The sequence below is a fragment of the Camelus ferus genome, chromosome 5 (assembly GCF_009834535.1).
Source record: "Camelus ferus isolate YT-003-E chromosome 5, BCGSAC_Cfer_1.0, whole genome shotgun sequence".
NCBI classification, from domain to species: domain Eukaryota; kingdom Metazoa; phylum Chordata; class Mammalia; order Artiodactyla; family Camelidae; genus Camelus; species Camelus ferus.
The window spans coordinates 8,991,057-9,017,968 of NC_045700.1; the positions used below are offsets into that span (position 1 = coordinate 8,991,057).

Sequence of the window (26,912 nt, forward strand, 5' to 3'; positions counted from 1 at the left end):
TAACTTTAAGATTCATCTGATAATCAATGACTTACTAGTACTGTCATGGTTCACTAAGCAGCCTTTCTTCTTAGTTATGAAATACTGGTGTGTCAATGGTGCCTCCGAGCTGCTGAAATATGGTAAGAATACATACTTTCCTGGTATGTGTAATAACATGCTGGTTTTAGAAAACTGACGAAATATACAAAGAACAAAGCAAAAACAACCAGTTCTAGAGATAACACTGTTACTACCTTGGAGCCCTCCATTTCGGTGTCTCTTTACTCTGCATATTTATAAGCTACAGATGCGCATACGGGTATCAAAAACTTCAGACCAACAGTGCTAGCTACTAGCATTTACTCATGACCTATACCAACCTACAGAGTTGCTTTGTTTTTTACCTAAATGGGAAACTGTCCCAAGATTTCTCCAGTAACACTCACTGGACAGACATGCACCGTAAGAGAATCACATGTTTCATAATCCTAAAAGGTCGCAGAGCACCTCCCAGATGCTCCCTGTTCTCCAGAGGCCAGGACCACGTCAGAGTCGCTGGCGAGGTCGTCCGGCAGGAACCGGCAGCTTGGGTCTCACCTCAGCGTCCGCTGGCTCTTCAGCAGGTTCTGCAGGCCCAGAAGCCCCTCCTTCCTCTCGGACCAGTTGGAACTGGCACAGTGGTTGAGCACCTCGGCCACGTCCTCCGTCTGCCGCAGGTAGTGGGGCACGCCGCCGTTCCTGGAGCCGTATGAGCGCTCCGAGCACACGCTCGAGGCGTCGCTGTTAGCGTCATCGTCTGAGTACATCCCATACGGCTCGTACCTCCTCCTCACCGGCTTCTTCTGCCAGACCCGAGGGGGGAGAATGGATAGGTGAGACCCCTGGGGGATAGCAACAGACCTGCAGGAGGCACACGCAGGCACGCAAGCATGCACACGGGGTGGGGGGCGAAGTGGCAGATCCGGCGGTGCGGGGCCGTGACGGGTGACCCGCAGGGAGGGCGAGGTGGCTCTGGACAGTGTGCAGCAGACTCCTCAGTGAGACAGACCAGCCAGGAGACCCAAAGCCTCCCGATCCTCCTGCTTCATCTCATCCCTGATGTTATGAAACAGCCCCTCTCACGGGCTGGTTGTGAGGGTTGCATGGATTATGTGCCAAGTGACCTGGCGCCAAACCCGGCAAGGACGTGTGCCCACCAGCCCTTCCCAGCCACAGGCCACGGTGCTGAGCATGGCCCATGCGCACGTCTGTCTGAATGTGCGTCCTTCCTTAACAGAGCCTAAAACTGCTACGGTAGTGGCAGAGTGCCCTATGTAAAAGGCTTCTTAACCTTATGTGAACCGTTTTTATTAAGGACTTAAGAGTTTTACAGCACAAATAGGCCCCCTGGACTATGATCCTTGCTTCACTCATTTCCCTGCATGTAAAACTGTAGGTGAGACCCCTAGGTAGTACAGCAACAGCTATGTCAAGTAGGTAAAACCTATAAAGAAGGATTTCTCTAAGAGAAAATAAATAGTTATTGGTTCAAGCCACGCAAATGTAATTTCCAAGACTGTGGCTTGTACACACATCGCAGCTTACTCAGGACAGCTCCGCAGCGTACCTACTGTCCCAGCAGGGTCACTAACAGTACCTTCTCACTCTCAAAAGTATCCTTGTGAGGATGATAAATTATATGATCATCTTACTTACACATCAACTAGAGTCCTAAAATAAGAAAAATGCTGAATATATCCATTCATGAAATAATGATGATATACGAATAGACACAAACAAGGTTAATAAACAAAATGAAACACTAATGGGAAAAGGGGCAGGGATTGATATTAAAAAAACAATACCAGGACAAATGTGAGAGGTGACTGGTTCCAACACTAACAGAAATGTCACTAGTTTCAACAAAATCACAATTCAGAACAGAATTTCTACACTATGCTGTATTTTTTGTTGCTTTTTACTAGCTCCTAAAGGAAATATACTCACAACAGAAAAAAAAAGGTTGTAAAACAAAAGTTAAAGCACTGGTACCTTGCTCCTGGAGTCTCCTAACAGCTGTAGGCAGGAAAATATTGGAGGATGGGGAAAAAGCATAGAGAATTATGTCAGAAGCATATGTGGGGATTGTTCTTGCAACAAAAGTAAACAGCAAAACATATCTTAGCAAACCAAAAACATAGGTTAGCAAGCAATTCACATGAGCGAGCAATAAAGGAAGCGTTCCCACGGGCACGCCCTGCAGCCTGCACCTCCTACGAGACCTCGGTGCTACCCCTCCCCAGGGCACTGAAGTCCACCTCCATGGTCACCGTGAGCTCTGCAGCCCCGCCTACAACAGACTGCCCGGGATGCCCCTTCTGGGAAGCAAGGACTGCACGCTGTCTTCGGGGTGGGCGGCTCACAGACACCAGCGGTTTGGACAAAAGGGGTTAGGGCAGCCCGAGCTCAGGGGAGCCCATGCCAAGGAAGCCGAAGTCCTTGAGTCCCACTGTGTCTCCTGCAACACAGCCCCTAAGGCAGCCCCCAAAGAACCAGGAGACCCCCCCCGCCGTAACCGGGAAGGGAGCACCGTCCCACCGTGGCTTGTGCACTGTCATTGCCTACCCCCAGACTTCCACTTCCTAAGGGCTCAGAGTAAGGAAGAAATAGTTCTAAACACTGACACCTGGAAGGAAAAACCATTTCACAAATTTTGCTCCAGCTCGTGACCCTGAAGTGAAATTATCCCGAACTCCAGCACCTGCCAGAAAAGAGCCTTTCCACACACGCGGCTGATGAGCAGAGCTGGCAGCTGCCCACGTGGGGAGACAGCAGGAGAGTGGAAAACCGCCTGCTCAGGGATGTCTGTCAGAGAAACCCAACAGCAAGAACAGGTGAGACAGAACCAGGAAGGGGTCACGGTCAGTCACTGCAGCCACAGACTGTAACATTTTGATCAGACGAAAAAGGGCTGGATTTAAAACCTCAGGGTCTGAAAGCAGGATGTTATCACGCCTTTTTAATCAGAAGAGAAAAAAATCTTAAAACCGTACAAGCAAGACCAGAGATCAGACAGCTCCAAAGAACGTCTGTTTTAAATGCTAAGCACAGAACCCAGAATATGCAAGAGGCTGTCTTACTACCAGCTGAAATGCATCTTGAAGAAGCAATCTGATCACAAGCAAGTCTCCTAGGAACTTTTTGCTATAACCACAAATTTAAGGACCTCTGACTACTCACATGGATTTTTTAGAGATTACTTTATAATGATGCCAAAACAAATCCAGGACTCACACCCTCGAAGAGTTCATCTTAAAACCTGGGAAAGTTTCCTCAAACAATGATTTAAGGACTCATTTAAACAAACCAGCATAAAATCATATCGAACAAGTAGTGAGGGTAATGGGATCATGCGAGATTTTCAAGCCACACCCTCTATTTCGTAACGTCACACAATGACACGTCCAGGCTGTGCCAGCAAAGCCTGTAAGCAGTGAAGAGAAAGAAGGAAATGCTGGACAAAACATGGATAAAAAGGAAAAAAAGAAGCCCAGTGACATCAGAACCTCCCTGACCCGGAGCGCAGAAGAAACACCTGGTGTGGGTAATTTCTGTAAGGCTAATTTTCACTTACATAGAGATAAAAGTTTAAGAAAGACTTAATAATATAAATTTACCCAATATTTACACAGCTTTAAAAAGTATCAAGGATGATTTAATAACCTGAGTTGGAGGAAACTTCCTGTTAAGACAGAACATTGCAGGCGAGTCATCCAAAGAGGCTACATACTTTGAGACTCTTACCAAAGCGTCTGCGACGGCAGCTTCCAGATCCGTACTCGTGCTCAGAACTCGCAGGGCGTTCACAGAACTAGGAACTCTTCCTGCCTGGCCAAACCCAAACCGGTCTATTTAAAAAACAAAAGCAGAAGATATGTCATTTTAATTCCAATTTTTCATTTCTTTGCAATGGCTCCTGCCCCAGCCCACCTGCTGGACAGAGGCACTGAACTGCCTCGAGCCAATTTTAATTCAACTACACTTGACCTCTAGTTTTACCTGTACTTGACCTGTTTACCCGTGGCAGGCAGCATCACACTGAATACTCATAGCGCATCCTGATAATGAAATAGTTCTTTAAAGGTGTTTTCTTTGTGAAAAGTGTGGAGACTGGGGGGCGAGGGGCGGGGAGCAGGGGACTTATTATCGCAGGGAACTGGGCTACGAGTTGTCTCTGTTCATCTATTGGGCATTCTCTCCAGAGGCAAGTGGCCCTGATGTTTGGTCAAATGAAACAGAAAGCTTCATGGTTTGTTAAATGAGTTCTAATACAATATAGTAAAGAGTTAAAACTTGAAACAGATACATTAAATTGATCTCTGCAAATCATTAGTATCACTACTGTTTAAATGTTATAAGCTCAATTAATTTTAGGTACTTGATCATGATGTGTCACCAAAGGTTTTCAAAAATCAATTTATTAAAAATCCGTAATCTTCATCATAAAAAGTTAGCATCTTCATGCAAAACATTAATCATTCAGATATTAATTAATATAAATTTTTCCTGAGTCCCTCAAAGGACTTTTAAATGACAATCTTTATACATGTAAGCAAAATGGATAGAATGAAGAAATTTCAAATAAATTTTAGCAGTTCAGACAAATATTCTAAGCTTGTCAACGATCATGGACAGTGAAGACTAACTTTTTAAAGTCCCATTAAGTGAGCCGACCAGCCTTCCTTAAGAAGTGCTGAGATTAACGCCATACAGGAGAAATCAGGGTGAACTATACGTCACAAGTGCAACACTAATAACTGGTAAAAGATGCTTATTTAAAATGCTAACGTACAAGAAACCTTTGGAAGACAAATGTTAAGATAAAAAATGCTCTTTCTTCATTAACAAGTAAGACACTGTTTGGACAAGGAAACTCTCTATTAGCCATATTCTAGTAAAGAACCGTTTAGAAATAAAAGCTAGTATCTGCTTTACATGCATTGATCTTTCCTATAAAATGATGTATCTAAAATTTTAGGTATATAGTAAAACATAACCTACAAACTGGTGAACTCTCAAGTGTCTAAAGTGTTATTTAGCGTTTCTAAAATGTCAGTTTTGGAACATTATACCTTCCAGTGTCACAGAAAGGGAAACATTTTAAACACTGCTAATCAAAAAAGTTATATAGTCACAAATTTTTATAAACAAAAATTGTACGTTGTACTATCCCCTTTTTTAATGCACTTGGTCACACTGAATATCTTCAGTACATGTTTAAAAAGTAATTTAATGCACAATGTAAACTACAAAGTACACAAAACAATTATATCTATATGTATATAAATTATCAGTTGAAATAGGAAGCAGTCGTAAATTTGAGATTTATTATGCACATAGTTTTACAAACGATCTTTGTTCAACCTTTTCTTCCATTAAAAAAGGGTAGATAGTAAGGGATTTATGAGTAACAGAATGAAAGTAATTCCATTATAAGCCATTAAAAATCACCCAGCATAAACTTAAATAAAAACAGAACCTAAAAAAAAAAAAAAAGAAAGAAGAAAAAGAAGATCTCATGCCAGCAATTCTTGCTCCAGGGATAATACTGATTTTTCAGACACAAAATTAAAACTGTAAGAACAAAACAATTATCCTACGCTTTCCAGATGCACACAGCTTTGGAGAGGGAGAAAAAGTAGACTTGAGGTAGAAGATCTTGAGAGAGCTATGAAAAGAATACTGTGAAGATTCTACTTTCTAGTCAGGGACTGCAGACCGTGTGGTACATGTCATCGGTAAGTGGGCTTCAAATCTGAGGGGAAAGCATCTGCTGGGTCTTTGTTTTCCCAGATGGGGGGCACTCCACACCCTCACTGCTCTGGTGCTACTCGTGCTCCAGGAGGTGGACACACATGGCCGGCCAGTGTCTTCGGGGAAACTCCTCAAGGAGTATACACAGTAATAAGACGCACAGGTGGCTTCATTGGAGGCAGAACAGAGAAACTAACTCAATAAACTGGTAGCTGTTACCACCTACATCTGTGAATTAACAGTCTGGGCCTTACTCAGCTGATAAAACATGACGTGGAGAGCTGAGACGTCACTGCGTGCTGACTTCGGGCCCTGTGGAGAACCAGGGAATCCTGGTGATGTTCACGTGGGGCTGAGACAGAGCTTCCCGTCTGCAGGTTGCAAAGGTGACCTTTGGCCTGACTTGATTATCCCAACCATGATTTGTTTTTCCATTAAAGTTGCAGGATAATCCATTTAGTGTTTTAGATATGAAATTATGTACGCTATAATTTGGGACATTTAGTAACAAAACAGTACCTCCAAATGACTAGAACCTGACCCTAGTAACTAGCATTAATAAACCCCACTTTGTTGGGAGCAAAGACTTCGGAGATGGCAGGCTCTGCTGGATGACACCCATACCCCACCTCCCCACAGGACACTCATGATGCCAACCAGGGCTGTTTTTCTCGGGGAGGGGGAAAAGGAAGGGAAGAAGTGCTTCCCCATCTTTCTGTTGGTTCAACATAAATACGAACACTGGAGAGGTGATGTTGCTAAGCAGGTGGTAGAGCACCTACAGCCTACAAACAGAGGCATCAACATTCAACAAGGTGAAACGTGGGAGCACACGGGGAGACAGACAGGGTGCACACATGCCAAGTGCGGCCAACACATGGGAGCCAGGGACAGGACTGCGCGGGGGTGAGCGGCGGTCATGCAGGAGCACTGTTCACCTGGCTGCCCCGCAGAGTCAGCGGTGGGGAGGGCACTAGTGGACCTGGAATGGCGTCGAGAGGCTGCAGTGAAAGGAAGGGCAACACCCACAGGGTTAACACACGAGCACCAGACAGGAGACGCCACACCTGGAGGGAATGGCTGCTGCCAGCAAGGCCGCGTTTCCTCCCCAGGAGAAATGGTGTTGGACACTGATGGACAGCACACGCCAATCCCGACTCCGCGGCTGCCTCAAAGGCACTGCCCTCAGGGTCCCAGGCTCCAGTGACAGTCACGCCATGATGGGGATGTGCAACCCAGAGACCAGCAGGGGTCACAGGGCCGGCTTAGCCTTGGGGAGGGCTGGTGGCAGGACGGGCTGGAGGCAGGATGGCCTGTCACTCAGCTGGCAAGATGCTGGTACATGATGGTATGCCACCATGCGGCCGAGAGAGCGCGGATGTTCGTAAAGCTGTCTGAACAGGGATGGGGATCCACGGGAGGGTCCCTCATCAGTGACCTTGCTGTGTACCTGCCGCGGCTCCAGTTGTAGTCAGTCCGCGGCCTCCGTGCACGGGCACCTGCAGTGCTCAGGCTACGAGCACCGGCCCCGCCGTGCAACTGGGGCAAGTCCTGGCCTGACCAAAATGGGCCTCTGGGCAGAGGAGAGACTCCTGCGTCTCCGCTTCCTCACCTGTAGCCCCCACCTCTCAGGAGTTAAGGAGAATTAGAAGAGATTATACATTAAGCATTTAAAACAGTGCTGGGCACAGAACAAACGGGGGGTAAAGGTTAAGTGTGAATTCCAATTTACACTGAGACACTGAATATTCTTTTACCAACAAGTACTCATCATAATCACATTAATTCATCAACCTAAGAACATACAGACTAAACTCCATCGTCAGGAGAAGAGAGTAACTTCTAGAGATAATTAGAAAATACAGACTTGGTTCAAAACAGGAATTTACTGACCAGAGTGCCTCACAACGTATGGTTTTTCTTTCCCTCAGGGAGAAAGCCCCAAAGATAACATGCTTCCATCATTACTTGGAAAGAGCGTGGTGGTCAAGTCAGAGGGCGGGGGTTTTGCAGCACTGACACCTGGCAATGCCGCTCTTCCCACCCTCCAGAGTACCGGGCCCGGCACAAACTCTGATACACACGGTTGTTTATTTAAGCTCATGTCTCTTTCTGAAACGTGCATAGCTGTGGAATAAGTGGCTTTAAACAGCAATGGTTAGCTGGTCAATAATGACAAATCTTCACCAGCATGCAAAAGGAAAAGAAAATAGGAAAAGAAAATTCCTAATTCCTCAAGGTGCACAAAAATAAACCAGCAAGCTCTGAGACCTACATATTATAAAATAATCACTTAAATAAGGAAACTGGTAAAATATTTTGTTAAGACTGAACAGCCAACTATTCAATTACTGCACAAGCACAACAGTATTGTATCCTGATAGTGTAAACTAAAAGCAGCGTTTAAGCAATACCTGATCTGAAGGTTCCTCATAAGGTCCGTCCTTTGGTTCTGTTTCAACAAATATTCTACAGCAAATCTGTCCTGCCCTGAGTCCTATGTCACGTTCTCAAGCAAACACCCAACAACGGAATCCAAGGTGGACCCACTTACACCCAGACCTGATTTACAGCCCTTAATTTCACCTAAAAGTTACCACTATAACCATTTAAATGTGCATTCACACCATTAAAATGGCTCAAAACAATTTTTTAAGAAAAATACAAACTTAAACCCAATATACAGTCAGTGAAACATAATTACGCCTAGTCCTTTTCTTTTAAAAAGAGAAGGTTGGCTATGTAAACTGACTCAAGGGAGCGCTAGCATAAACTCTCACTGATTAATACGGGGTTGAGAAAGAGAAGTAAGTGACTGAGAAAGTAAGAAAGGAAAATTCTGATTCTCCGAGGGGCCGGGAAGCTCCCCAAGGGGCAACGACCTCCTGGGATGTCTCTGTGATCCCCGGTCCCAAAGCCACGACTCAGGACCATTGTCGAGCACCTGCTCTGCACCCAAGCTCAGTGAGGCCTCTCATGAGGTGTCCAAGACGTCTTGGAGGAACAAGTGAGGTGGGGATGAGACAGCCTTGATGTCAGCCTTGGGTGACTGACGGCGTGATGGGAGGATGGGCCGCCCTGCCATCTCGGTTTTGTCATCTGTAGAACAGGGATGAGGCTTCCCAACCCGGAGGGTGAACGGAAGCCACGGGGTGGTGGGCCTCCCGACTGCTCGGAACAGCACCAAAAATGCGAGTGCGGTGGCCATTCTCTTTGGACAAAGCTTTACAAACAGATTTAACCCCAAAGACAAAAAAGCCTGGTCTGAAAACTGAGCTGAGCAGGTGCTAACTCCTGCCCTGACCACACCGAAGACACGTGCTGATGGGGGGTTTGCTGGGAAGGGAAATGTCTGCATCCACACCTCCGGCCTCGGTAGCAGCAATTACACATGTCAACGCTCGGGCTGTCACCAAGACTCTGTTCCAGGGGTTCCACGAGGCCCTCAAGATGCCTGGTCCACAGACCACACGCTGGGCTGCAAAGGCCACTTCCAAGGACAATGACAGAAACAGCAGTGCATGAATGAAATAAAAACAGTGAACTGCCTCTAAGAGACAAAATAGCCATAAACAGACTAACTGTTCACTTGTACTATTTGGAAGGTCAAATAGTGAACAAGGATGCACACATACACAGCCTTAACTTAAAGGAAAAATCACCAGTTCACTCAAAAGAGAACCATGTCTGCTGCCCTGATCTGGAGGGCTCTGAGCTAAGGCCTCAGGTGCAGTGCAGCAGCTGGCCCAGCCCCACCGAGGCTCCGGGCTAATTTGGTCAAGTCTCACACAGGTGTCTTCCCACCCAGTCGAGTGACTTGTCCAGAGGCTCCTGCTCATTTACCCGTTTTCCCAGAACTTCATACAGGACAACGGGTCATGAAGAACACAGTCTAGATTTTGATTACTGGTAGATCCTGGGGAGAAGGGTTTGACATTACAAGGCGAGAGAGGCAAACATCAAGGCCTCAGGCCTCTATTCTTCCATCAGGACATTTTTACACTGGAGAGACCAGTGACGTAATCAGAGTTCAAGCAACAGCTGAGCAGCCAGGCCCCAGTTTCACACACAGACTTGGATTATTAAATGATTCCTACCAGCCACGCTCATCATGAGGAAAATACACAGCTGCCCAGCACTTAATATGCCAAAGAACTAGGACACAGTTACTGAAAAAACAAAACTTTCCGTGAAAGTTATCAGTTGACAGATGTCTTTGAGCATTAATAATCTGCAATAAAAAGGTTTATTATATGTACATTTTAGAGAAAGGCAGGCCTATTAAAACTAAAAAGAAAAGGTAACGTCAATATTCCATAAAGGATACGTTTCTCTTTCTGTCTTGTTTTTCTTGAATATTAGAAATTGTTAAAAATATGAATTCTGGCTGCAGGAAAACCCAAAAGGGATGGTATGTCACGCCAGCAGCCCCAGCCGGCACCCAATTGGTGAGCTGAGATTCAGCACTTACAACACCTCATGGCCACCCAACATTGTAAGTTTTAGTCCTGGGATGGCAGGTCACAAACATTAACTGGCCTACTGAGCCCAGGAAGAATGAGAATCTCATTAATTATCAGAGGGCGTCACAGTTTTGTCCTGTGCTGTACACCTAAGCAGTTTATCAAAAAGCCATTTTTAGACTTCTTTAAAGAAAGCACTGAAATGGTTTGTTTAACCAAAGGCAAGCTCACATCCATCTGCTTGCTCCGGTAGTTATCTCCTGAAACTGAGCCGTTAAGTCTCCTTAATGTTGCCATGGCTTTGCCTTTTGTTTCTTTGAACTGAATCGCCTACAGTCTGACTACCGGTCAAAGTAAGAGCAGGCTAGAGGCTGGAGAGCTCCACTCTTCAGCAGCGCTGTCTCTGGCCAAGCTCTGCGGGCTGCCTGGAGCCACAGTCCCAAGTGACGACCGTCCACAGTGAACTGGTGCTTTTTCCCTCTAACATGTAAAACTGGAACTGCCAAAATTCAGGCATGCAGAGGGGACAATGGAGGGCGACTAGGGCAGAGGGAGGCAGAAGAGGCTCATGGGACAGCGGAGAAGGGAAGCGGGCCGTCCCGCCAGGGGGCGCACAGGTGCGCAGGTGCGCGGGGCGCGCAGGGGCGGGGCTCTAGCGGGGGCGGCGCCTGCGCGTACTCACCGAGCGGAGCGAAGCCCCGCGCAGGGCTGGTATCGCGGCTGCTCTCACGGCTGGTATCGCGGCTGCACCCCTGACTCATGCTGGGTCGAGGGATACGGCTGCTCCGCGCTAATGTGCAGCATGAGGGGTTTCAGAGAAGGTGAACAAGTTTAATGGAGACAGAAAAACTCACAAAACGTCATCACATTCCGTTAATGTAACCACGACGCCCTCCACACCTATCCGGGCTGAGGCCTCACTGACCACGTGCCAGTGACAAGAGCAGTTTGGATAAAAACCCCATTATGCTCCCTCACAACCTGTGAATTTTAGTGTGAAGGTGAAATGACACCTAAATTTAAGAAATGAAAAAAAGGAAGCTTGCCAAAGAGCAAACTAGCATCAGAAAATACAAGATAAAAGTCTTCTAGAGATGGTCAGTTTATTACAGCTTTAGCAAACTTCTCCACAAGAGGATAAAAGACCACAGTCATTTTCATATGCACTGGGTTCTTAGATAATTTAATTTGGGTTAAAAAACAGAACACAGGCTCTGGTCACTGAACTCTGAACTCACCTAATTAGAAGGTCACTTACCCAACCCTGGCCCTCTTCACAAAGAGAATTAGGACTCACACAGCCACACTGCCTCCTACTTCAAGTAAGTGTGCGGCTGCTTCAAACACAATTATCTAAGCCAACAGATACCAGGAACGGGGCTGCTGTTCCTTTATTTACTGGTGTTGACAATCATCCCTGCTTTTTCTATGGGAACCTAAAAAAGATCTGCCCGCCATCCCTACAAGGCCCCCGCTAGAACAGCCTTACACCAGGGTCTGCAGCGTGCGGACTGATAAGGATCTACTAATTCTGGACTGGAGAGAAATGTCTTTCTCAGAAATTTTGGAAAAAGCAGACTTGATTCACTGATGTAAAAAACAAACATTGCAATGAGCAAAGCCTATGGTTTCAGAGCAAAGGCAGATTTATTATATGGTCAAACTGTAACAAGAACGTCTCATAATCAAGACCCTAAAACTCCCTGACAGAAGGATATGGAGGTAAAATCCAACCAACCCCCTATGGTCTCTGCTCAGTGCCAGAGGTGAATCTGACCCTAAAGGGACGTAAGCAACGTCCGCATGCTTAGGTCTGCACTAGCAAGCAAGGCAGAGTCAAGCGCAGGAACGCCACCTGAGCTGTCAGTCCAAGCGGAGCCTCGTGTGGAGTTCTCTAGGAATCCCTCAATTCGCCTTCGTTGGCTAGAGTGACACGGAAGCACTGAGCTTTCACTCAAAGTGGCAGAGATGACCTAATCAGCAATTCCTGATAGCGTTCTCAACAGCTCCTACCACGAGGGCGAAATCAAACCCTCAAGACACCCGGAAGTATCACTGACCCCATCAATACACAGAAAGTTACAAAACCTACAAAGCAGTACTACGTATCCTCAGAGGATCAATGCCACACCTCACTTAGGAGGTGCCCTCTCCTGTCTCATACTAACTCACCAGTCCGGCCACCGAGCCTCCATGTAGGAAGGTTAGAAAGAGAGGGTCCCAGCATTTAAATAAGAAAGGTACTGTGAGGTAAAGTAAAAAAGCAGGTCCTTCTGAGCTCCTTGCTGAAAGATGTGTGAAAATCTTGTCTTATTCCACTGCCCACTCCGAAACAATCAGGGGGAAGGTACAGCTCAGTGGTCAAGCGCTGCTTAGCATGCCTGAGGTCCTGGGTTCCATCCTCAGCACCTCCATTTAATAAGTAAATAAATACATAACCTAATTACCCCCCCAACAAACAAAAGTACACGAGGGAAAGATGTACACACATCACGTGTAGAGAAACAAAGACAAACAGGTTGTCAGAAACAATGCAAGTAAGAATACAGTGGAATAATGTTTTAAATACTGAAAGAAAAAAACTGTCAGCCTAGACTTCTATACCAAATGAAAATATCTTTCCAAAATGAAAATTTAAAAAGTTTAAAAACAAAACAAATGATCAATAAGTAATAAAAATACTCCTGATAGTTTTCATATGTGCACATGCTTGGTTGACCATTTTCTTATAGTTCTTGCCTAATTATTCTGGGTCCGCACCTAGCTCTCCTTTCTTCCTTAAATTTACACACGTGTAGCAGGAATGGGAAATCTCTGCTGTCTCCCCAAGCTGAGCTTGCTCTGTGAGGACAGTAAAGAGCACGAGAAGGACTAAGCAGGTATGATCTGAAATAACAACCATCACAAATCCTATCTACCCTCCTAGGGTCTCACTCAGGGAGAGGTCATGCACCCATCCGTGCAGAAGGGCCCCTTTAGCATATGGCTAGTAAGAAAACCTAGAGAAAAATAATTGTTTATAGTTCTAATTGTCCCAAGCTTCATTAAAGTATATTTAGTGGTTATATCAACATTTAAATGTTGGATAATTTAAAATACAAGACAAAAAAATACCCACTTACAACATTTCCAAAGACCCATCTACAGGGAGGATTTAAAATAAGTATACAAAGACTAATCAATCAGGTGGTCAAAACTAAAACACAACAAATCAAATCAACCTGTCCCTTTGCAGAGGGCTGAAACCGAACACTCTGAGGATATGTTATGAAGGAGAAGGTGTAAGAGGAGGAAGACACGGCAAAAACAGACCTGCCGTTCGAACTGTTTAAAGACCGCATTCCTATAAGTCCTGGAGCCCTGGGCTTACACAGAACACAGGGAAGCCTTGAAAACATCACTGGTTTTCATTTCTTGAGCAACACTACCTTTATAGTGTTTTAAGGGAAATTCTGACTCTTGTCTTTTAAGGAAGGGTCCTCCCAGAACTCACATCAGCAGCAGAGCACAAGAAGAAGAATGAAAACTCACACAGCAGTTAAAGACATGGGACATCTCTCTAGTCCAGACATTTTCACGTTTTGGTCTTGCACACAGTTGTCTAGTTCAACAGCTAAAATTGATTTTTTAAATTCTTTTGCAAAATATTTTTAACCAGTAAACCTGAGAATACTTTAAATACATATCCACAGAAGCTTAGGGGCAGAGAGCCTAATGTCTTCATGGCCTTTTCAACAGATGCGTTGGGAGAAGAAGGGAACCAAAGGCAAATTTCCAAAAAGAAACTGCCCAGATGTCAGCTATCCGTGTGACTGCATCGCAAGTCCCAGAATGAAGCCATGTACACAGCTGTTCTCTCTGGTTGGACAGTTTATGAAGGGGTAACTGCTGGGAAAGCACCCAATGGCAGTGTTTTATTGTTTCCTGGATGTCGAACAGGAATTACCTCTGTTTTACTCAAGAAACCTTAAGTGCTAAATAGGAAGAGCTCTGACATTTTTTATCACAGATGAGATGGAAAGATTTAGTTAAAAAATATTATTTCAAACAAAAAAAAAGGCATAGTTGAACCACACATAATTTTCAGATAACTAGTAATTAATTCTCAGTGCAAATTTCAAGCCTAGTTTAGCTGTGATTAAAACTATTAATTGGTTTGGGGATTACAGAAAATGTTCTCAAAAGATGCCCCTACTTTTTCTTGAATATTTATATGTAAAGTTGCTATACAATGAACCAGATGTTTAGACACACAGGCATATAGCCAGTATATACTAAACAGTAAGAGAAATACACAGTCTGTTACAGAAAAATGCAAGTACGCCTGGCAGGAAGAAGTGGAAAGATGTACTTTACTAATATATATGTATTTTATACCTGTGTATTTGTGTCCTCACAGTGTATAGGAATTTAGTATCTTCTTTAATCAGAACTGTATCTATGACCTCACAGCGCCACCCATAACTCATCTTAATGAACATCAAGGAAACAACCTTCTTCAAAATAATGTTTCAAATAAGAACTCTTTGGAAGGGAACAGCTCCTACCTGCTTCTTACTGATGGACATTCCATGGTACCTCTTTTAAAGGCTTATTAAATGCTGTCTTTTCAACCACCCACACAGCAGACTTCATCGTTAAAACCAGAGACGACCAGCTGCGAGGTCCTGGTTATGTAAGACAACCAAGGGTGGGTTACTTCCCAATTTCAAGACGAAGATAAAATGGCACCTTTAGTAAACATAAAACTAAAATCCTATAGAAAAGAATTTTTTAAAGCATGAAACTAATCTGGATTGCCAAGAAACATCCTATAAACTTAAACAATTAGCTGTAGGAAAGGACAGCTGAAACCTCAAACCTACATCTGAAATCTAATGCATTTTCCAGACAAAACCAGGTCCAAACACACACATGCTACAGCATCAAATCTGAAGTGTAGATATTCCGGTCATGACATTTTTTCTGGTTGTATCCACATTACTCACTACTGTCGGATCCAAATAAACTCATCAGAGCTCAGGGACCACGTTACATAATGCCAGCAGACAGTTGGCATCGTGCAGAATTAACAAAACCACTGCCTGATCACGTCTCTCCCTTGCTTTGGAAACGCTGGTCAAACCAAATTCTGTTGATTCTACCTCTGGAGCACCGGCTTCTCGTCGCTCAGGCAGCCTTCCAGGATCTCCATGAGCGGGGCACCCCCAGCTGCTCTGCCCTCACCTCCCACACTGCCCTGATGGGCTTCCTGCGCTATCAAGTGGACCAGCAGCTCCCCGACCTGACAGCTTCTGCACAGGCTCCTCTTTGCCCTAGGACATTTTTCTCATATCTCCCCACGCCACCTAAGGCCACCTCATACCTCATCCACACAGGACCTACACTGGGAAGGCTCCCCGAGCAGGACACCTGGGAGGACTGTGGCAGACAAGGGCCCTGAGATGCTCCCTTCCTCCAGTACCAGAGCACCATCCCTGCCGGAGAATCTGTCGACAGTCTCACATCTTTACTTCTCCAACTACACTGCGTTTTTTTTTTTTTTTTTTTTTGTGGGGGGCAGTAATTAGGCTTATTTATTTATGTTTTTTTTAAATGGAGGTGCTGGGGATTGAACCCAGGACCCTGTGCATGCTGAGCACATGCTCCACCCCTGAGACGCAACACCCCCACCAGTTCTTCAAAGTCAGAAGTTAACTCTGTGGAGGTTACTCTCCCATCATAAGGTCTAACAATGTGGCTAGCATGTCGTAGCAGGCACTCAGGTAAGAGCTGTTGAGGAGATGAAAGAGTAAATGGGGAAGACAGGCCAACAGGACTGAAGAATACAGCACTCTGATTGCACACTGAAAGCAGGTGAAAATATAAGTATGAACACAGATTTTTCATAATATATTTCAAAAGACTTCTAACTTTTTTATTTAAAAGGTAGCATACAAATGAAATTTTAATGAATGGCTGTTGAACTGCTGAGCATAATTCATATAATCCTACATACTATTACAAAGAAACTAAATACTATAACACAGAGCAAATATTCCATGTATCCTCTGTTCTATGCTTTTGTTTGAACAATATTAAGTCAAAAGTAACTGTACATAATCTTTGACCATAAGTTTTACCAATAAGGTTAGAGAAAATCGAAATGAAAATAAATGTGGACCCTACAAATTGCTTTTGAAAATTTATATAGGTTAATGGCTATTTAGTGCTAATTAGTGGAAGAAAAATGAAAAACACCGGTCCCAGCTGTGAAGAATATAATCCTGCCCGTTCCCTCAAATTTTAATTGTTTGCAAAATGACCCTGAAACATAAAAGCCCACACCGATGTAATTCTTCCCCATCAGTTTGAAGACTGAAGACTGAACATGCCATGATCTGCAGAAAGAAGGCTGAAATGTCTTTTTAACACAAAGTGACATCCCCAATTCAAAAACAGATCTCAATTTCCAACAGCAGACAAAAGCATTAGATTATAATCCAAATTATGATCATGTGGGGAACGTGTTTCAGTCTTTGAGAAGCCTTACCTAGTCCTATTCGGTTTGGGCTTGTTTCCCGGCTACACCCCTGACTCCTGGGAATCTTGCTTCGTTTTTCAGAAGAGGGTGTCACTGGTGGGCCTCTTGAGGAGCCCCCAGCAAGGCCGCTGTAACCACTTCCCAACAATTTCCCTGGGGAACTTGATCGGCTGCCAGCTAAAAATGAAGCAAAACAAAACTACATGATGGAGGTCAGTCCAAGAAGAAATTACAGTAATTTCAGAAGCCAGTTTATACATTACTTTGGATCAAGTACTAAGAGAATTTTATATAAAAATAGCTTTCTAGTTAGTATTAGTGTCATTTTTTTTAAACATAGGAGCATAAAAGAACATCAAAATATCATTAAAAATATTTTATACACTTTAAAATTACTGGTGGAATTCTACAAAAATGCAAAATTTCTGATTCAAAAAAACAGGCTCAGGTTGAGCAAAGCCTCCCTGTTCCACAGCAAGTTTCCAAACAATCACAAAGGCAACAAACCTTTATGAGAGACAAACAACATATGAAACAAAACAAAATAGAATAGAGTACTGGAAAAAAAAGATATTTGACACTGATAAAAGAATAACTGTCCTTACAGATAAAATAATCATGAAGCTTTATGCTCCAACTAACACAGCTTTGAGCTATAAAACATAAAAATGATAAAAAAATACAGAGGGAAACTGAAAAGGCCAGAATTACTAATATACCTCTCAGAAAGTCTAATTACTAGTGAAAGATTTCTGTACTACTTAGAAATTGACAGAGCATGCTGTCAAAATTATACAGATATGTATAAACATACCTCCTACATACACACACGTATAGTCCAACAAACAGAATACACATTTTGTTCACATTTCCACACATGAATATTACAAAACCATCTGTGGACTAAGCCTCAAAGGAAATCTCAAAAACCTACAAAACTGGAAATTATATAGTACACATTCCCTGAGGTGTATGCAATAAAATTAGAAATTAAAAAGAAATAATACGATTAGTAATTTTTATAAATGGCTAAGAGGCTGGATACCTATACAACCATTTTTTTGTAGAACAAAATTCTCTCTTAAAAGAAAGCAATGAAATTTTAAGGATTATACCAATATACTTAAATGGCAGTCGTTAATTTAGAGAGATCATCTCACTAAGTAGAGAAGGCAATAAAATCGCACACATCAAGTGCACATTATTACGTACTAGGATGAAATGGTCCAAAGGTAAAAACCTTTGAAATAACACTTACCTGGAAATTAAACACACAAACACACACACCCCACCATCATTCAAATGAATCACTCGGTGACTACTTACAAACATTAGTATTTATAGTGACTGAACTACAATTTAAGTGAAATTCACTGTAAGAATTACCAGCACACACTGCCATGAGGAACCTGTCTCAGAATCTACTAATTTTGCCCATAAAATGAGTGCACAGGTAAACTATTAAGCTATATAAAAGGAGAAAAGAAATCCATTTCAAACTCTAGAATTTGAACATACAGGAAAAAAGCTTGGTTAACTAAGCTCATTATAAAGAGAGAAATTAATATTGTGCAAGGAACATGGGGTGAGGGGGAATGCCCCCCGCCTCTTAAAAAAAAAAAAAAAAAGGCAATTAGCGAGACGGCTTACCACCAGCAGGGTTAGCAGATCTGGATCCTTGATTACGAGAGCGGACCAAGGACAGGCAAAAAGTGGATTAAGAGACAATAACACAATACAGAAGGTCAGCATGCAACACAGCACAAATGTGTATGTTCACAAACACATTAGCAAAAGCACTATTTTTCTAGGTTGTGCTCCTTCTGGTCTACCTTTGTACACATCATCTGTACTAGAACGTACTTCAGATCTGCCCGTGAGACACCTGAGGGCCTCCCATGTGCCAGACACAGTGGGTGCAGGGACGGCAGGACAGGCACCTCCAGCTCTGGGCACAGGGACGGTGCCCACTGCGCAGGAGGTGCTCAGGAAACACCAGCAGACTGAAAGACTGCTGCTAATGGGTTTCATCTCAATGTCTTATGCCAGCTCTCAGATATTTAAATCCTCAACCATTTAAAAAAGGCCAGCTGTTAAGGGCCTTAAATCTAACAGTAATGAAATCTACTTACTGTTAAACTAGAACTATGAATGCTAGTATGTCTAACATTTGTAAAAAAAAAAAAAAGTATTCATATTTACCTTCTATTAAAATAATTTTTAACAATATTGAATGTACATGCATATGGTTAAGGTCCAGGCTTGATCATTTGCTGCTGTTGTCTCCTTCTTGTGAGTGGAATTTGGTGAGTAAAGTGAAACTGAGGAGTTTTTAAGGTGGAGCCCTGAGGCAAGGTGCATTATTTTTGTAAGACTGAGACATTAAGCCTCTATCACCCCCACCACAGGAGAGCCGTAGTTTCACCATCTCTTAAGCAGAGGACCCAGCGCGGGGCGGGCCTGCTGAAGCCAAGGCCAATGAAGAGCAGACACAAAGAAACGTAAAACTCTGCTCAATCCTCCCTCCCCAGGAAAGGAAATGAGCCCGTACAGCTCAAGGTCAAAAAAACCCCCTTTTTCCCCAACTCAATTTCAACATACTGACCCATATTCAGAGTCTTGAACACTGTTTGTCAGGAAAAATTTCTTTGCGATGAGACCTGACTCACGTGCACGAGCCATGACTGTGGCCCCGGGCATGACCAAGGCGCCACAGGAGAGCCGGAGCCGGGAAGTGTTCCCAAGGTGGGCGCCTCAGGACTCTCCCGGCACAGCCTCTGCTGTGTCACCCAGCAGCATACTGAAGGCACCGGCCTCTGCGTCAGACACGCCTGGGCTCTGCAGCCACACAGCAAGATGACAGGCCTGGCACTTTCCTTCTGGAAAGGTTGGAGCTTGTGAAGATGAGAGTTACCAGGGGGACACGGAGAAGAACCAAACTCAGGCATTCTAGACGTCTCAGCGGGCACCTAAGGGCCAGCCGTAGACAGCTGGCTCCAGGGAAGCGGAGTCCTCCTCCGCCAGGTGGCCTCACATGGGGGAACCTTGACCCCCAGCTCTCCCCACCACAAAGAGAAAGGAAGCAGGGGCCCCAAGGTCACACAGCCCTGTATAGTGGGGACATGAGACACCAGGTGACCTGAGAGTGACCTGGATGCATCTGTGTCCCTGGCTGCTCACACGGCCCACAGTGACAAACCAAGGGACAACATGTGTAGAGAAGCAGTGGCGGGAAGGAGGGCTGCTGCGCAAGGGCCACACTGGCGAGGAGGAAGGGCAGAACACAGATGTTCACGCAGCAGGTGCCAGAGAGCTGCTGATGGCTGAACTGGGCACGACTGGACAGAGTGCAACAGGACCGCTCGCTAGCTCTGCTCTGAACCCTGGGCTCCCAGCGGCAGAGCGCGGCGCAGCCCAGGGCGTTCAGAGCCCCACACATGGGTTTTCCCTCAAGTCGATGGGAATCCCATCAGCTTTTCAACTGCAGGATGGCTGTTGGATCAAACTAAGAAAACAGAGAGCAAAAAACACGTCTTACGCTGGGACTGTGAAACCACTTTGGCGCGGCTGCGGCCTCGACTGTCGGAGGGCGTGGCGGCGACGTTGGTGGCGCTCCCGGAGCTCTGCCGTCGCGTGCGGATCCGACCTGGAGACACAGCAAAGACAGTGCTTCCACAATGTCTTTAGGACGCACGGCCCACTCAAGAAAGCCACCCCACCCTGAGCAAGGGGTGCCGAGTAACCTCCTTTGGGGAGCAGGTCTGCCCTCCGTGGTCCCGGCGCCCCCGTGCTCGCGGGTCAGGCAGACCCGACAGACAGGCCAGGAGCGCCCAGCCAGTCATGACCCTCAGCTGCTCCTGTGTCAGTTATTTTCGCACATTCTATTTTCAGGTGAGGAGGTGATAGCCATTTGACGGTTTGTTCCACAATTATTTTTTCAGATTATGTTCTCTGTCGTTTACTATCTATAAACCTGTCAAATTTTCAAAAGCAGAAAATAGTAGCTGTCTTCTTATGAAAAATACTATAGAAAAAAAGAGTAAATGCAAAACCAAAACAAAACAAAGCAAAAATCCTTCTAAACTCAATAATTTAACAAAAGCCTACAGCACCCTGGATGTGTGTCTTGATGTGTAGCCTTGTTTTTTTAAAGCACGTTTGCCAGCAAGTTTCTAGGCTGAAAAGATGGAGTTTATTAAAAGAATCAGTATTAGGAGGAACAAGACCTAAAAATAATGCAATGTCACAAGCATTTATTTGCCACTCTAAGTAAAGCAATCTGTTGACTCCAATTATTAAACCATGAGACTGTGAAAATAAAATGAATTCAATAAAAATGAATTCAAAAATGCAAAATCATTGATGGCAATCTTGATTAAAAATGAAACTTTTTAAAATTTTGCTTTCAAAGGGGCAGAAAATGCCCCACCTGCCAAAATTCAATCAAAATAGCAACCTGACTGGGACAAACAAACCAATCTGAGCTCCACTGGCTTCCTACATTATTCAAAAGCATGTCTCCCTCATGAGTGGGGAAGCTTCCAGAAAGACATTACAGAAAAACAAATCCCAAGGCTTGAAAAAGGCTCAAGAAAGGGAGTTAATAAAAGACAGCATTGCATTAAAAAAAAAAATTAAAGCTAGAATCAATGACTTTTAATAGCAGCTGAATGACAGATGTACAGATTCTAGAATCTATAATTAAGAGTATACCATATATCACACTATGAGCTATGTACGTGTGAACTCAAAATTCTCACACCAACACAAAGTAATTACTTGTGTTTTACAGACGAGAAACAGAGAAACAAGGGGGCTGATCCGTGTGTCCAAGGTCACACTACTGGTGCAACCCGTGTGCCTGACTGACCGAGTCTGAAAGCTCACTCTCCTGGGAAGGCACCCAGTGCCATCAGGGCAGTCACCACGGCAGCGTGAACGTGAAGACACAACTCAACGTCTTAGCGTACGTTTATTACACAACATTCAGGTCACGGAATGGTTTTCTAAGGAAACAGCTAAAACAACAGCGTCTTTGCTGACCTGCCGTGTTCTCCCTCCTCCACCACTGTCTGGTGATATGATCCGAGACCCCTGCTCATCACCCCCTTATGCCCTTATGTTTTTAATAAACATAGTTGCACAACCAGGAAACAGATGACACTATTTTGTATTTTTAAGTCACATTACAGGGAATGTACTTTTCTACAACTTACTGTTTGGCTCAACATTTTATTTGTGAGGTCGCTGACAGAAGTGATTTTTCAGCAGTAGGTACAGAAGACCCATTTCACTTCTTCCACAAGACCAATGAAGGCCCACACAGATTCACCTCACCCTCCTGGTTAACCTGCAAAGGCTGCTCCGCCATCTGTGGAGCTTGGATGTTGCGTCGCAGGCCTGCTTCTCAGCGGCCCTGTCTGCCGGCAGCCCGCGTGTGCCCCCTGCAACCCGCGTGCCGGCTCAGCTCCGTGCAACAGCACCCCTGCGGGTAGGGCAAATCAAGCCGCTTCTTTCTCAGGCCCTTCGCTCTCTTGCAGACGCATGTGAAGATACAACGAAAAAGTGTGCTGGAATTCTGACTGGCATTGTGCACTTTGGGCTTAACTTGGGGGGAAAAACAACTTTATGATACTGATCTTCCCATTCATTAGTGCTTTCTCTTTCACTTTCTCAAGATCTGGCAATAAAGCATCATAATTTTTCACAAAAGTCCTATTCAATTTTCATAATTTTTTTTTCCAAAATGCCTTATTTTATTACACACAATATAGTTTACTATATTTTCTGACTTGTTGACAGATAAGAATGTAACTCCTATACTTTGATTGTAACTCTAGGAACCTTGCTAAACTTTTACGACTTCTGCTCATTTGTATGCAATTATTCAGCATTATCTAAATAGAAAACCAAACTATCTACAAATAAGACTTCAAGTTTTCCCTTCAAGCTCTGCCTTTACCCTGCTATCTTGGACACGCAGTACCACACTAAAGGGAACCACGAGGGGCGTTGCTGCTGGCAGCCACGTTGTAAAACATAATTCTGGAATTTCACAAAAGTAGGTTTCAATCAGTTAAGAAAAACTCCTTCTAATTGCTAAGAATTTGTCAAAAGCGTTTGTGGAATTTTTAATGCTTTGCCTCCATCTTCTGAGACAAGAGGACCATTCCCCCAGGTGTGCTGAGTGTAATTACACGCTCACATCACCAAGTGTCCAATTCTGGCCCTCAAGCTGCGCACACCAGTGAGGGAAGCACTCCCTCCCCAAGCACGTGGAGGACTGCAGTTGTCCAACGCCTCCCTCTATGCGTGTGTGGCTGTCTGAGCATGGCAGGAATTTTTCTGATCTCTTTTCTATTTTGAGTAATTAATTAGCTTTTGTAGGGGGTGGAGTTTTAAGTACTGATTCAAATTATTTAGAGTTGTCTTACAACTACTCAGGTTTCTTGTCTGTCTTGAAGAAACATTTTTGTTTCTTCTAGAAATTTGTGCAATTTGTTTTAAATTTAACACAGAATTGTCAGTTTCCTCCTCCCCTTGATCCACACTTGTACCTGCTTTATCATTGTTAACAGATTATCTATACCTACTCTCTACTTCAATCCACCTTCCCAAAAGTTTGCCTATTTTATTAGTATTTTCAAAGAATCATATTTTATATTTCTTAATCCTCTCTAGAGAATGTTTAATTCCTACTTCATTAACTTTTACTCTTACCTTTGTTATTTCCTTCCTACCCTTCTTTGGGTTTATTCTGTTCTTTTTCTAAAACACTAGAAACTAATTCAGCCTCTCTTCTAATATAAACTTAGGGCCATGAATTTCCCTCTGAGCACTGCTTCTGCTTCATTACACGAAGATTAACATGTAGTTCAACATACTGTGATGCTTTTTTAAAGATACACTACAGGATCTCATTTGCTAATGTTGCTTTGGAAAAATAAGTTAGTTCCACACTTCCCACTTTACAACAAGAAAAACAGCCAATGGACCTAAGATTAAAATGTCAAATATGAAACCATAAAAGTTCTAAAAAAAGGAGGGGGGGGTACTTCCTTTGTAACCTGTAGTGGAAAGGCCATTCTAACTAGGACAAACCTAAAAGCCATTAGAAAAGATTGATAAATTAGACTACTTTTTTTCTCAAGATGGTAGAAAAGAAAGCTATACGCAAATTCAAGAAAATGACAAACTGGGAAAAATTATTTGCAATTCACGTCATAAAGTGCTAATTTCCTTAACATATAAGAAGCTTACAGGAATCAATAAGAACTTCAACCACCTGCGGTGCTGGTAAATGTTTAGCAGTTGGCAGGAGATGGGTGGAGGTGGGGGGGTGGGGTGGGCGGGGTGTGTGTGTCCTGCTGACTTGTGGTGTTTCACAATTTCATTGGTGTAAACCTCCCCACCTTGGCCAATCTGACACTACTGGTGTGATGTCAACCAGTTTATAAAATTCCTCACAATTTAACAACTGGCTCTCATAAACTGGTTCAAGCCAGCTCCAACTCACCACTGCCACAACTCAATACAGAATGGTAGAAGGCTAGGAACAGTTAACAGAAGTAGAAATGGCTCTTAAATGTAGGAAAGAATGTTCAGACTCACAATAAGAAACAATGTTAAAATGACATTAATCTGTTTGTCACCTATGAGACTAGTAAAAATTCTAAAATTTGCTAACATTTTGGCATGTAGGAACAGGCACTCTAATTCACTGCTGGTGGGAGTGAAAATTAATACAGCCCTTACAGAGGGCTATTTGGCAAAATCTACCCCAATTACAGATGAATGCACTTTTTAATTCAACAATTCCACTCTGGCTAATTTGTCCTCCCAATATTCTTGTATCCATGCAAAATCAGATTTTATAAAAGGTTATTCATGGCTCTGGAAACAATCCAAATGTCTATCACTATGGGACTGGCTGGTCAGGTTAGTCCATACAGTGGGACGTATGTAGTATATATAATATACAGATTAACAGCAGTAATAGTGAATGAAGAGTTTCACTACCCTAACACAGAAGAATCTTAAGATACATAAGTGAAAATAAGATGCAGAATAGTGTGTAAAAACACTACCTTTTACATGAAAAAGAAAGGGATAAGTATGATTTTTACATTGCTTCTATATGCAAAGAAACTCTGGATAAAATGAAACTGAGAGCAGTAACATGCTGTGGTTGAGGGAAGAGGGGACAGGCAGGCAAGTGAGAGACAAGACGGGAGGGAACTGACTACTTCTTAATGCTTCCTGCGTTTGAACTGTGTGAACGTGTTACTTCTCCAAAATTTCTGTTTTCAGAGGAAGCAGGATACAGCTCAGTGGTAGAGTGTGTGCTTAGCATACATGAGGTCCTGGGTTCAATCCCCAGCGCCTCCTCTAAAAGTAAATAAATAAGTAAACCTAATTACCCTGCCTCAAAAAAATTTTGTTTTCAAATACTGCCCACTATAAAGATGATTCAGCAAATACTCTTTAACATGTGGGCAACTATTATTAGGGCCATAACAATTTAGGACTATTACATCTTAGTGATTTATTTAATTTGTTCTTATTATACAAAAATCCTCTTTATCTCTAGTGAAGCTTTCTGCCTTTTTTAGTCTGTTAAACCTTCAATAATTTTCTTTTACCATGTATTTCACGCCCTTTGTCTTTTACTCATTTGTAGCCTTATGTAAAGATTTGTCCCTTTATGTAAAGATTTGTCCTTTTAAGTATCACATAGCTAGATCTGTTTTAAAAAATTAAGGCTAACAATCTATTTTAATTGGAAAGTTTCGTTCATTTGAGTCTGTGCTTATTAGTTATATGTAATGCTTTTTGCCTTCATTTCTCAGATTCCTTTTACCCTTTCTTTCCTCCTTTTGCCCTAGCTGTTTCAGAGAGATGCTTTACTCTCTTTAAGGTAACAGTCGCACAGATTAAAATATTAAAACCACAACTTCTACTTAAATCATACTTTTGAGAAGAGGGGGTATTTTAAAGATCCCTTTCTTACAATAAACTTCTTTACCCTGAGATCACTGTAGACTCAGATTCGACTGGAAGACGTAACACAGAGAGCCAGTGTGTGCTCTTCACCCAGTATCACTCAGCAGTAACATCTTACACAACTATTGTGCGAATCAGAACAGGACACGGACGTCAGTAAGCTCCACCAATCTGATTCTGACTCCCCACTTGTATCTGCATTTACACCCGGGCTTTCTTTTGTGGGTGGCCTCTCCCCTCTGGCGGCCTCCACCTTCAACAACAGTGGAAAATACCCAACCCTAACCTTGTCACATGCTGTCCCCACCAGGCTTTCTCTTCTCAAAATCCAATCAGGTTAAACATCCTCACCATCTTCCGTGGGGAGTAACGTCTCCACGGTTTCCAGCCCTGCCCTTCTGCACCGCTCTCCCATCTTAGTCATGAGCTGAGTCTGCTACACTGAGTCTGCTCTTCAATTCACCTGCTGAGCTCTCAATGTTAATAACTTATTGTATTTTAATTTCTACAAGATCCATTTGTTCTCTTTCAAAACCTGCTTGGTCATTCTTTATAGTTTCTTACTCCCTTGTCTTTCCAAAATTTTCTTATTTCTTTAAATATTAAGACAATGAAGTGGTTTTTTTCTTGGGGCTTTTGTGGGAATTCTTTAAGGTCCAGACTGAAGTTGAGTTCTTCCAGTGAGGATCTATGTTTGCTTCTGCTCATGGCGTGTGGATGCAAGCAACCCATAGCCACTTTAAAATGATTTAGATGAGGTAAGAATACATTAATTTTCCCCAGAACTTCGATGTCCATGGTCACCCCTCAGTGTCCAAGGGGACTGGTTCCAGGGCCTGCCAGGGACACCAAATCCACGGATGCTCAAGTCCCTCAGCTGCCCTCAGTATGCGCGGACCAACCAACCGCAGATTGTGCGATACTGCACATTTACTGAGAAACTCCACGTACCCGTGGGCCCGCAGTTCAAACCCATGTTGTTCAAGGGTCAACCGCAACCATCAACTCTCTCATGAGAGGTGTAATAGAGAATATAAATGCTCCTTCTCCAAATCCCCAAAATTACTGACCGTAACACACTGAAAGGTAACCTGGAAATAAGCTTTTGTCCAAAAGCTAACCTTTTAGTCCTTTACCAACAATTTTTT

The 26,912-nt window shown here is 43.6% G+C and overlaps 1 protein-coding gene across 1 annotated transcript in view; it reads right to left on the reverse strand.

Annotated features, from left to right (window-relative positions):
• The window catches only part of CLASP1 (cytoplasmic linker associated protein 1), a 192,244-nt gene that overhangs the window by 51,804 nt on the left and 113,528 nt on the right, over window positions 1-26,912 (reverse strand). Inside the window, 5 exon segments of the mRNA XM_032479286.1 lie at window positions 580-824; window positions 2,014-2,037; window positions 3,766-3,869; window positions 16,771-16,938; window positions 20,300-20,407. Of these exon segments, the coding sequence (XP_032335177.1) occupies window positions 580-824; window positions 2,014-2,037; window positions 3,766-3,869; window positions 16,771-16,938; window positions 20,300-20,407 (649 nt within the window).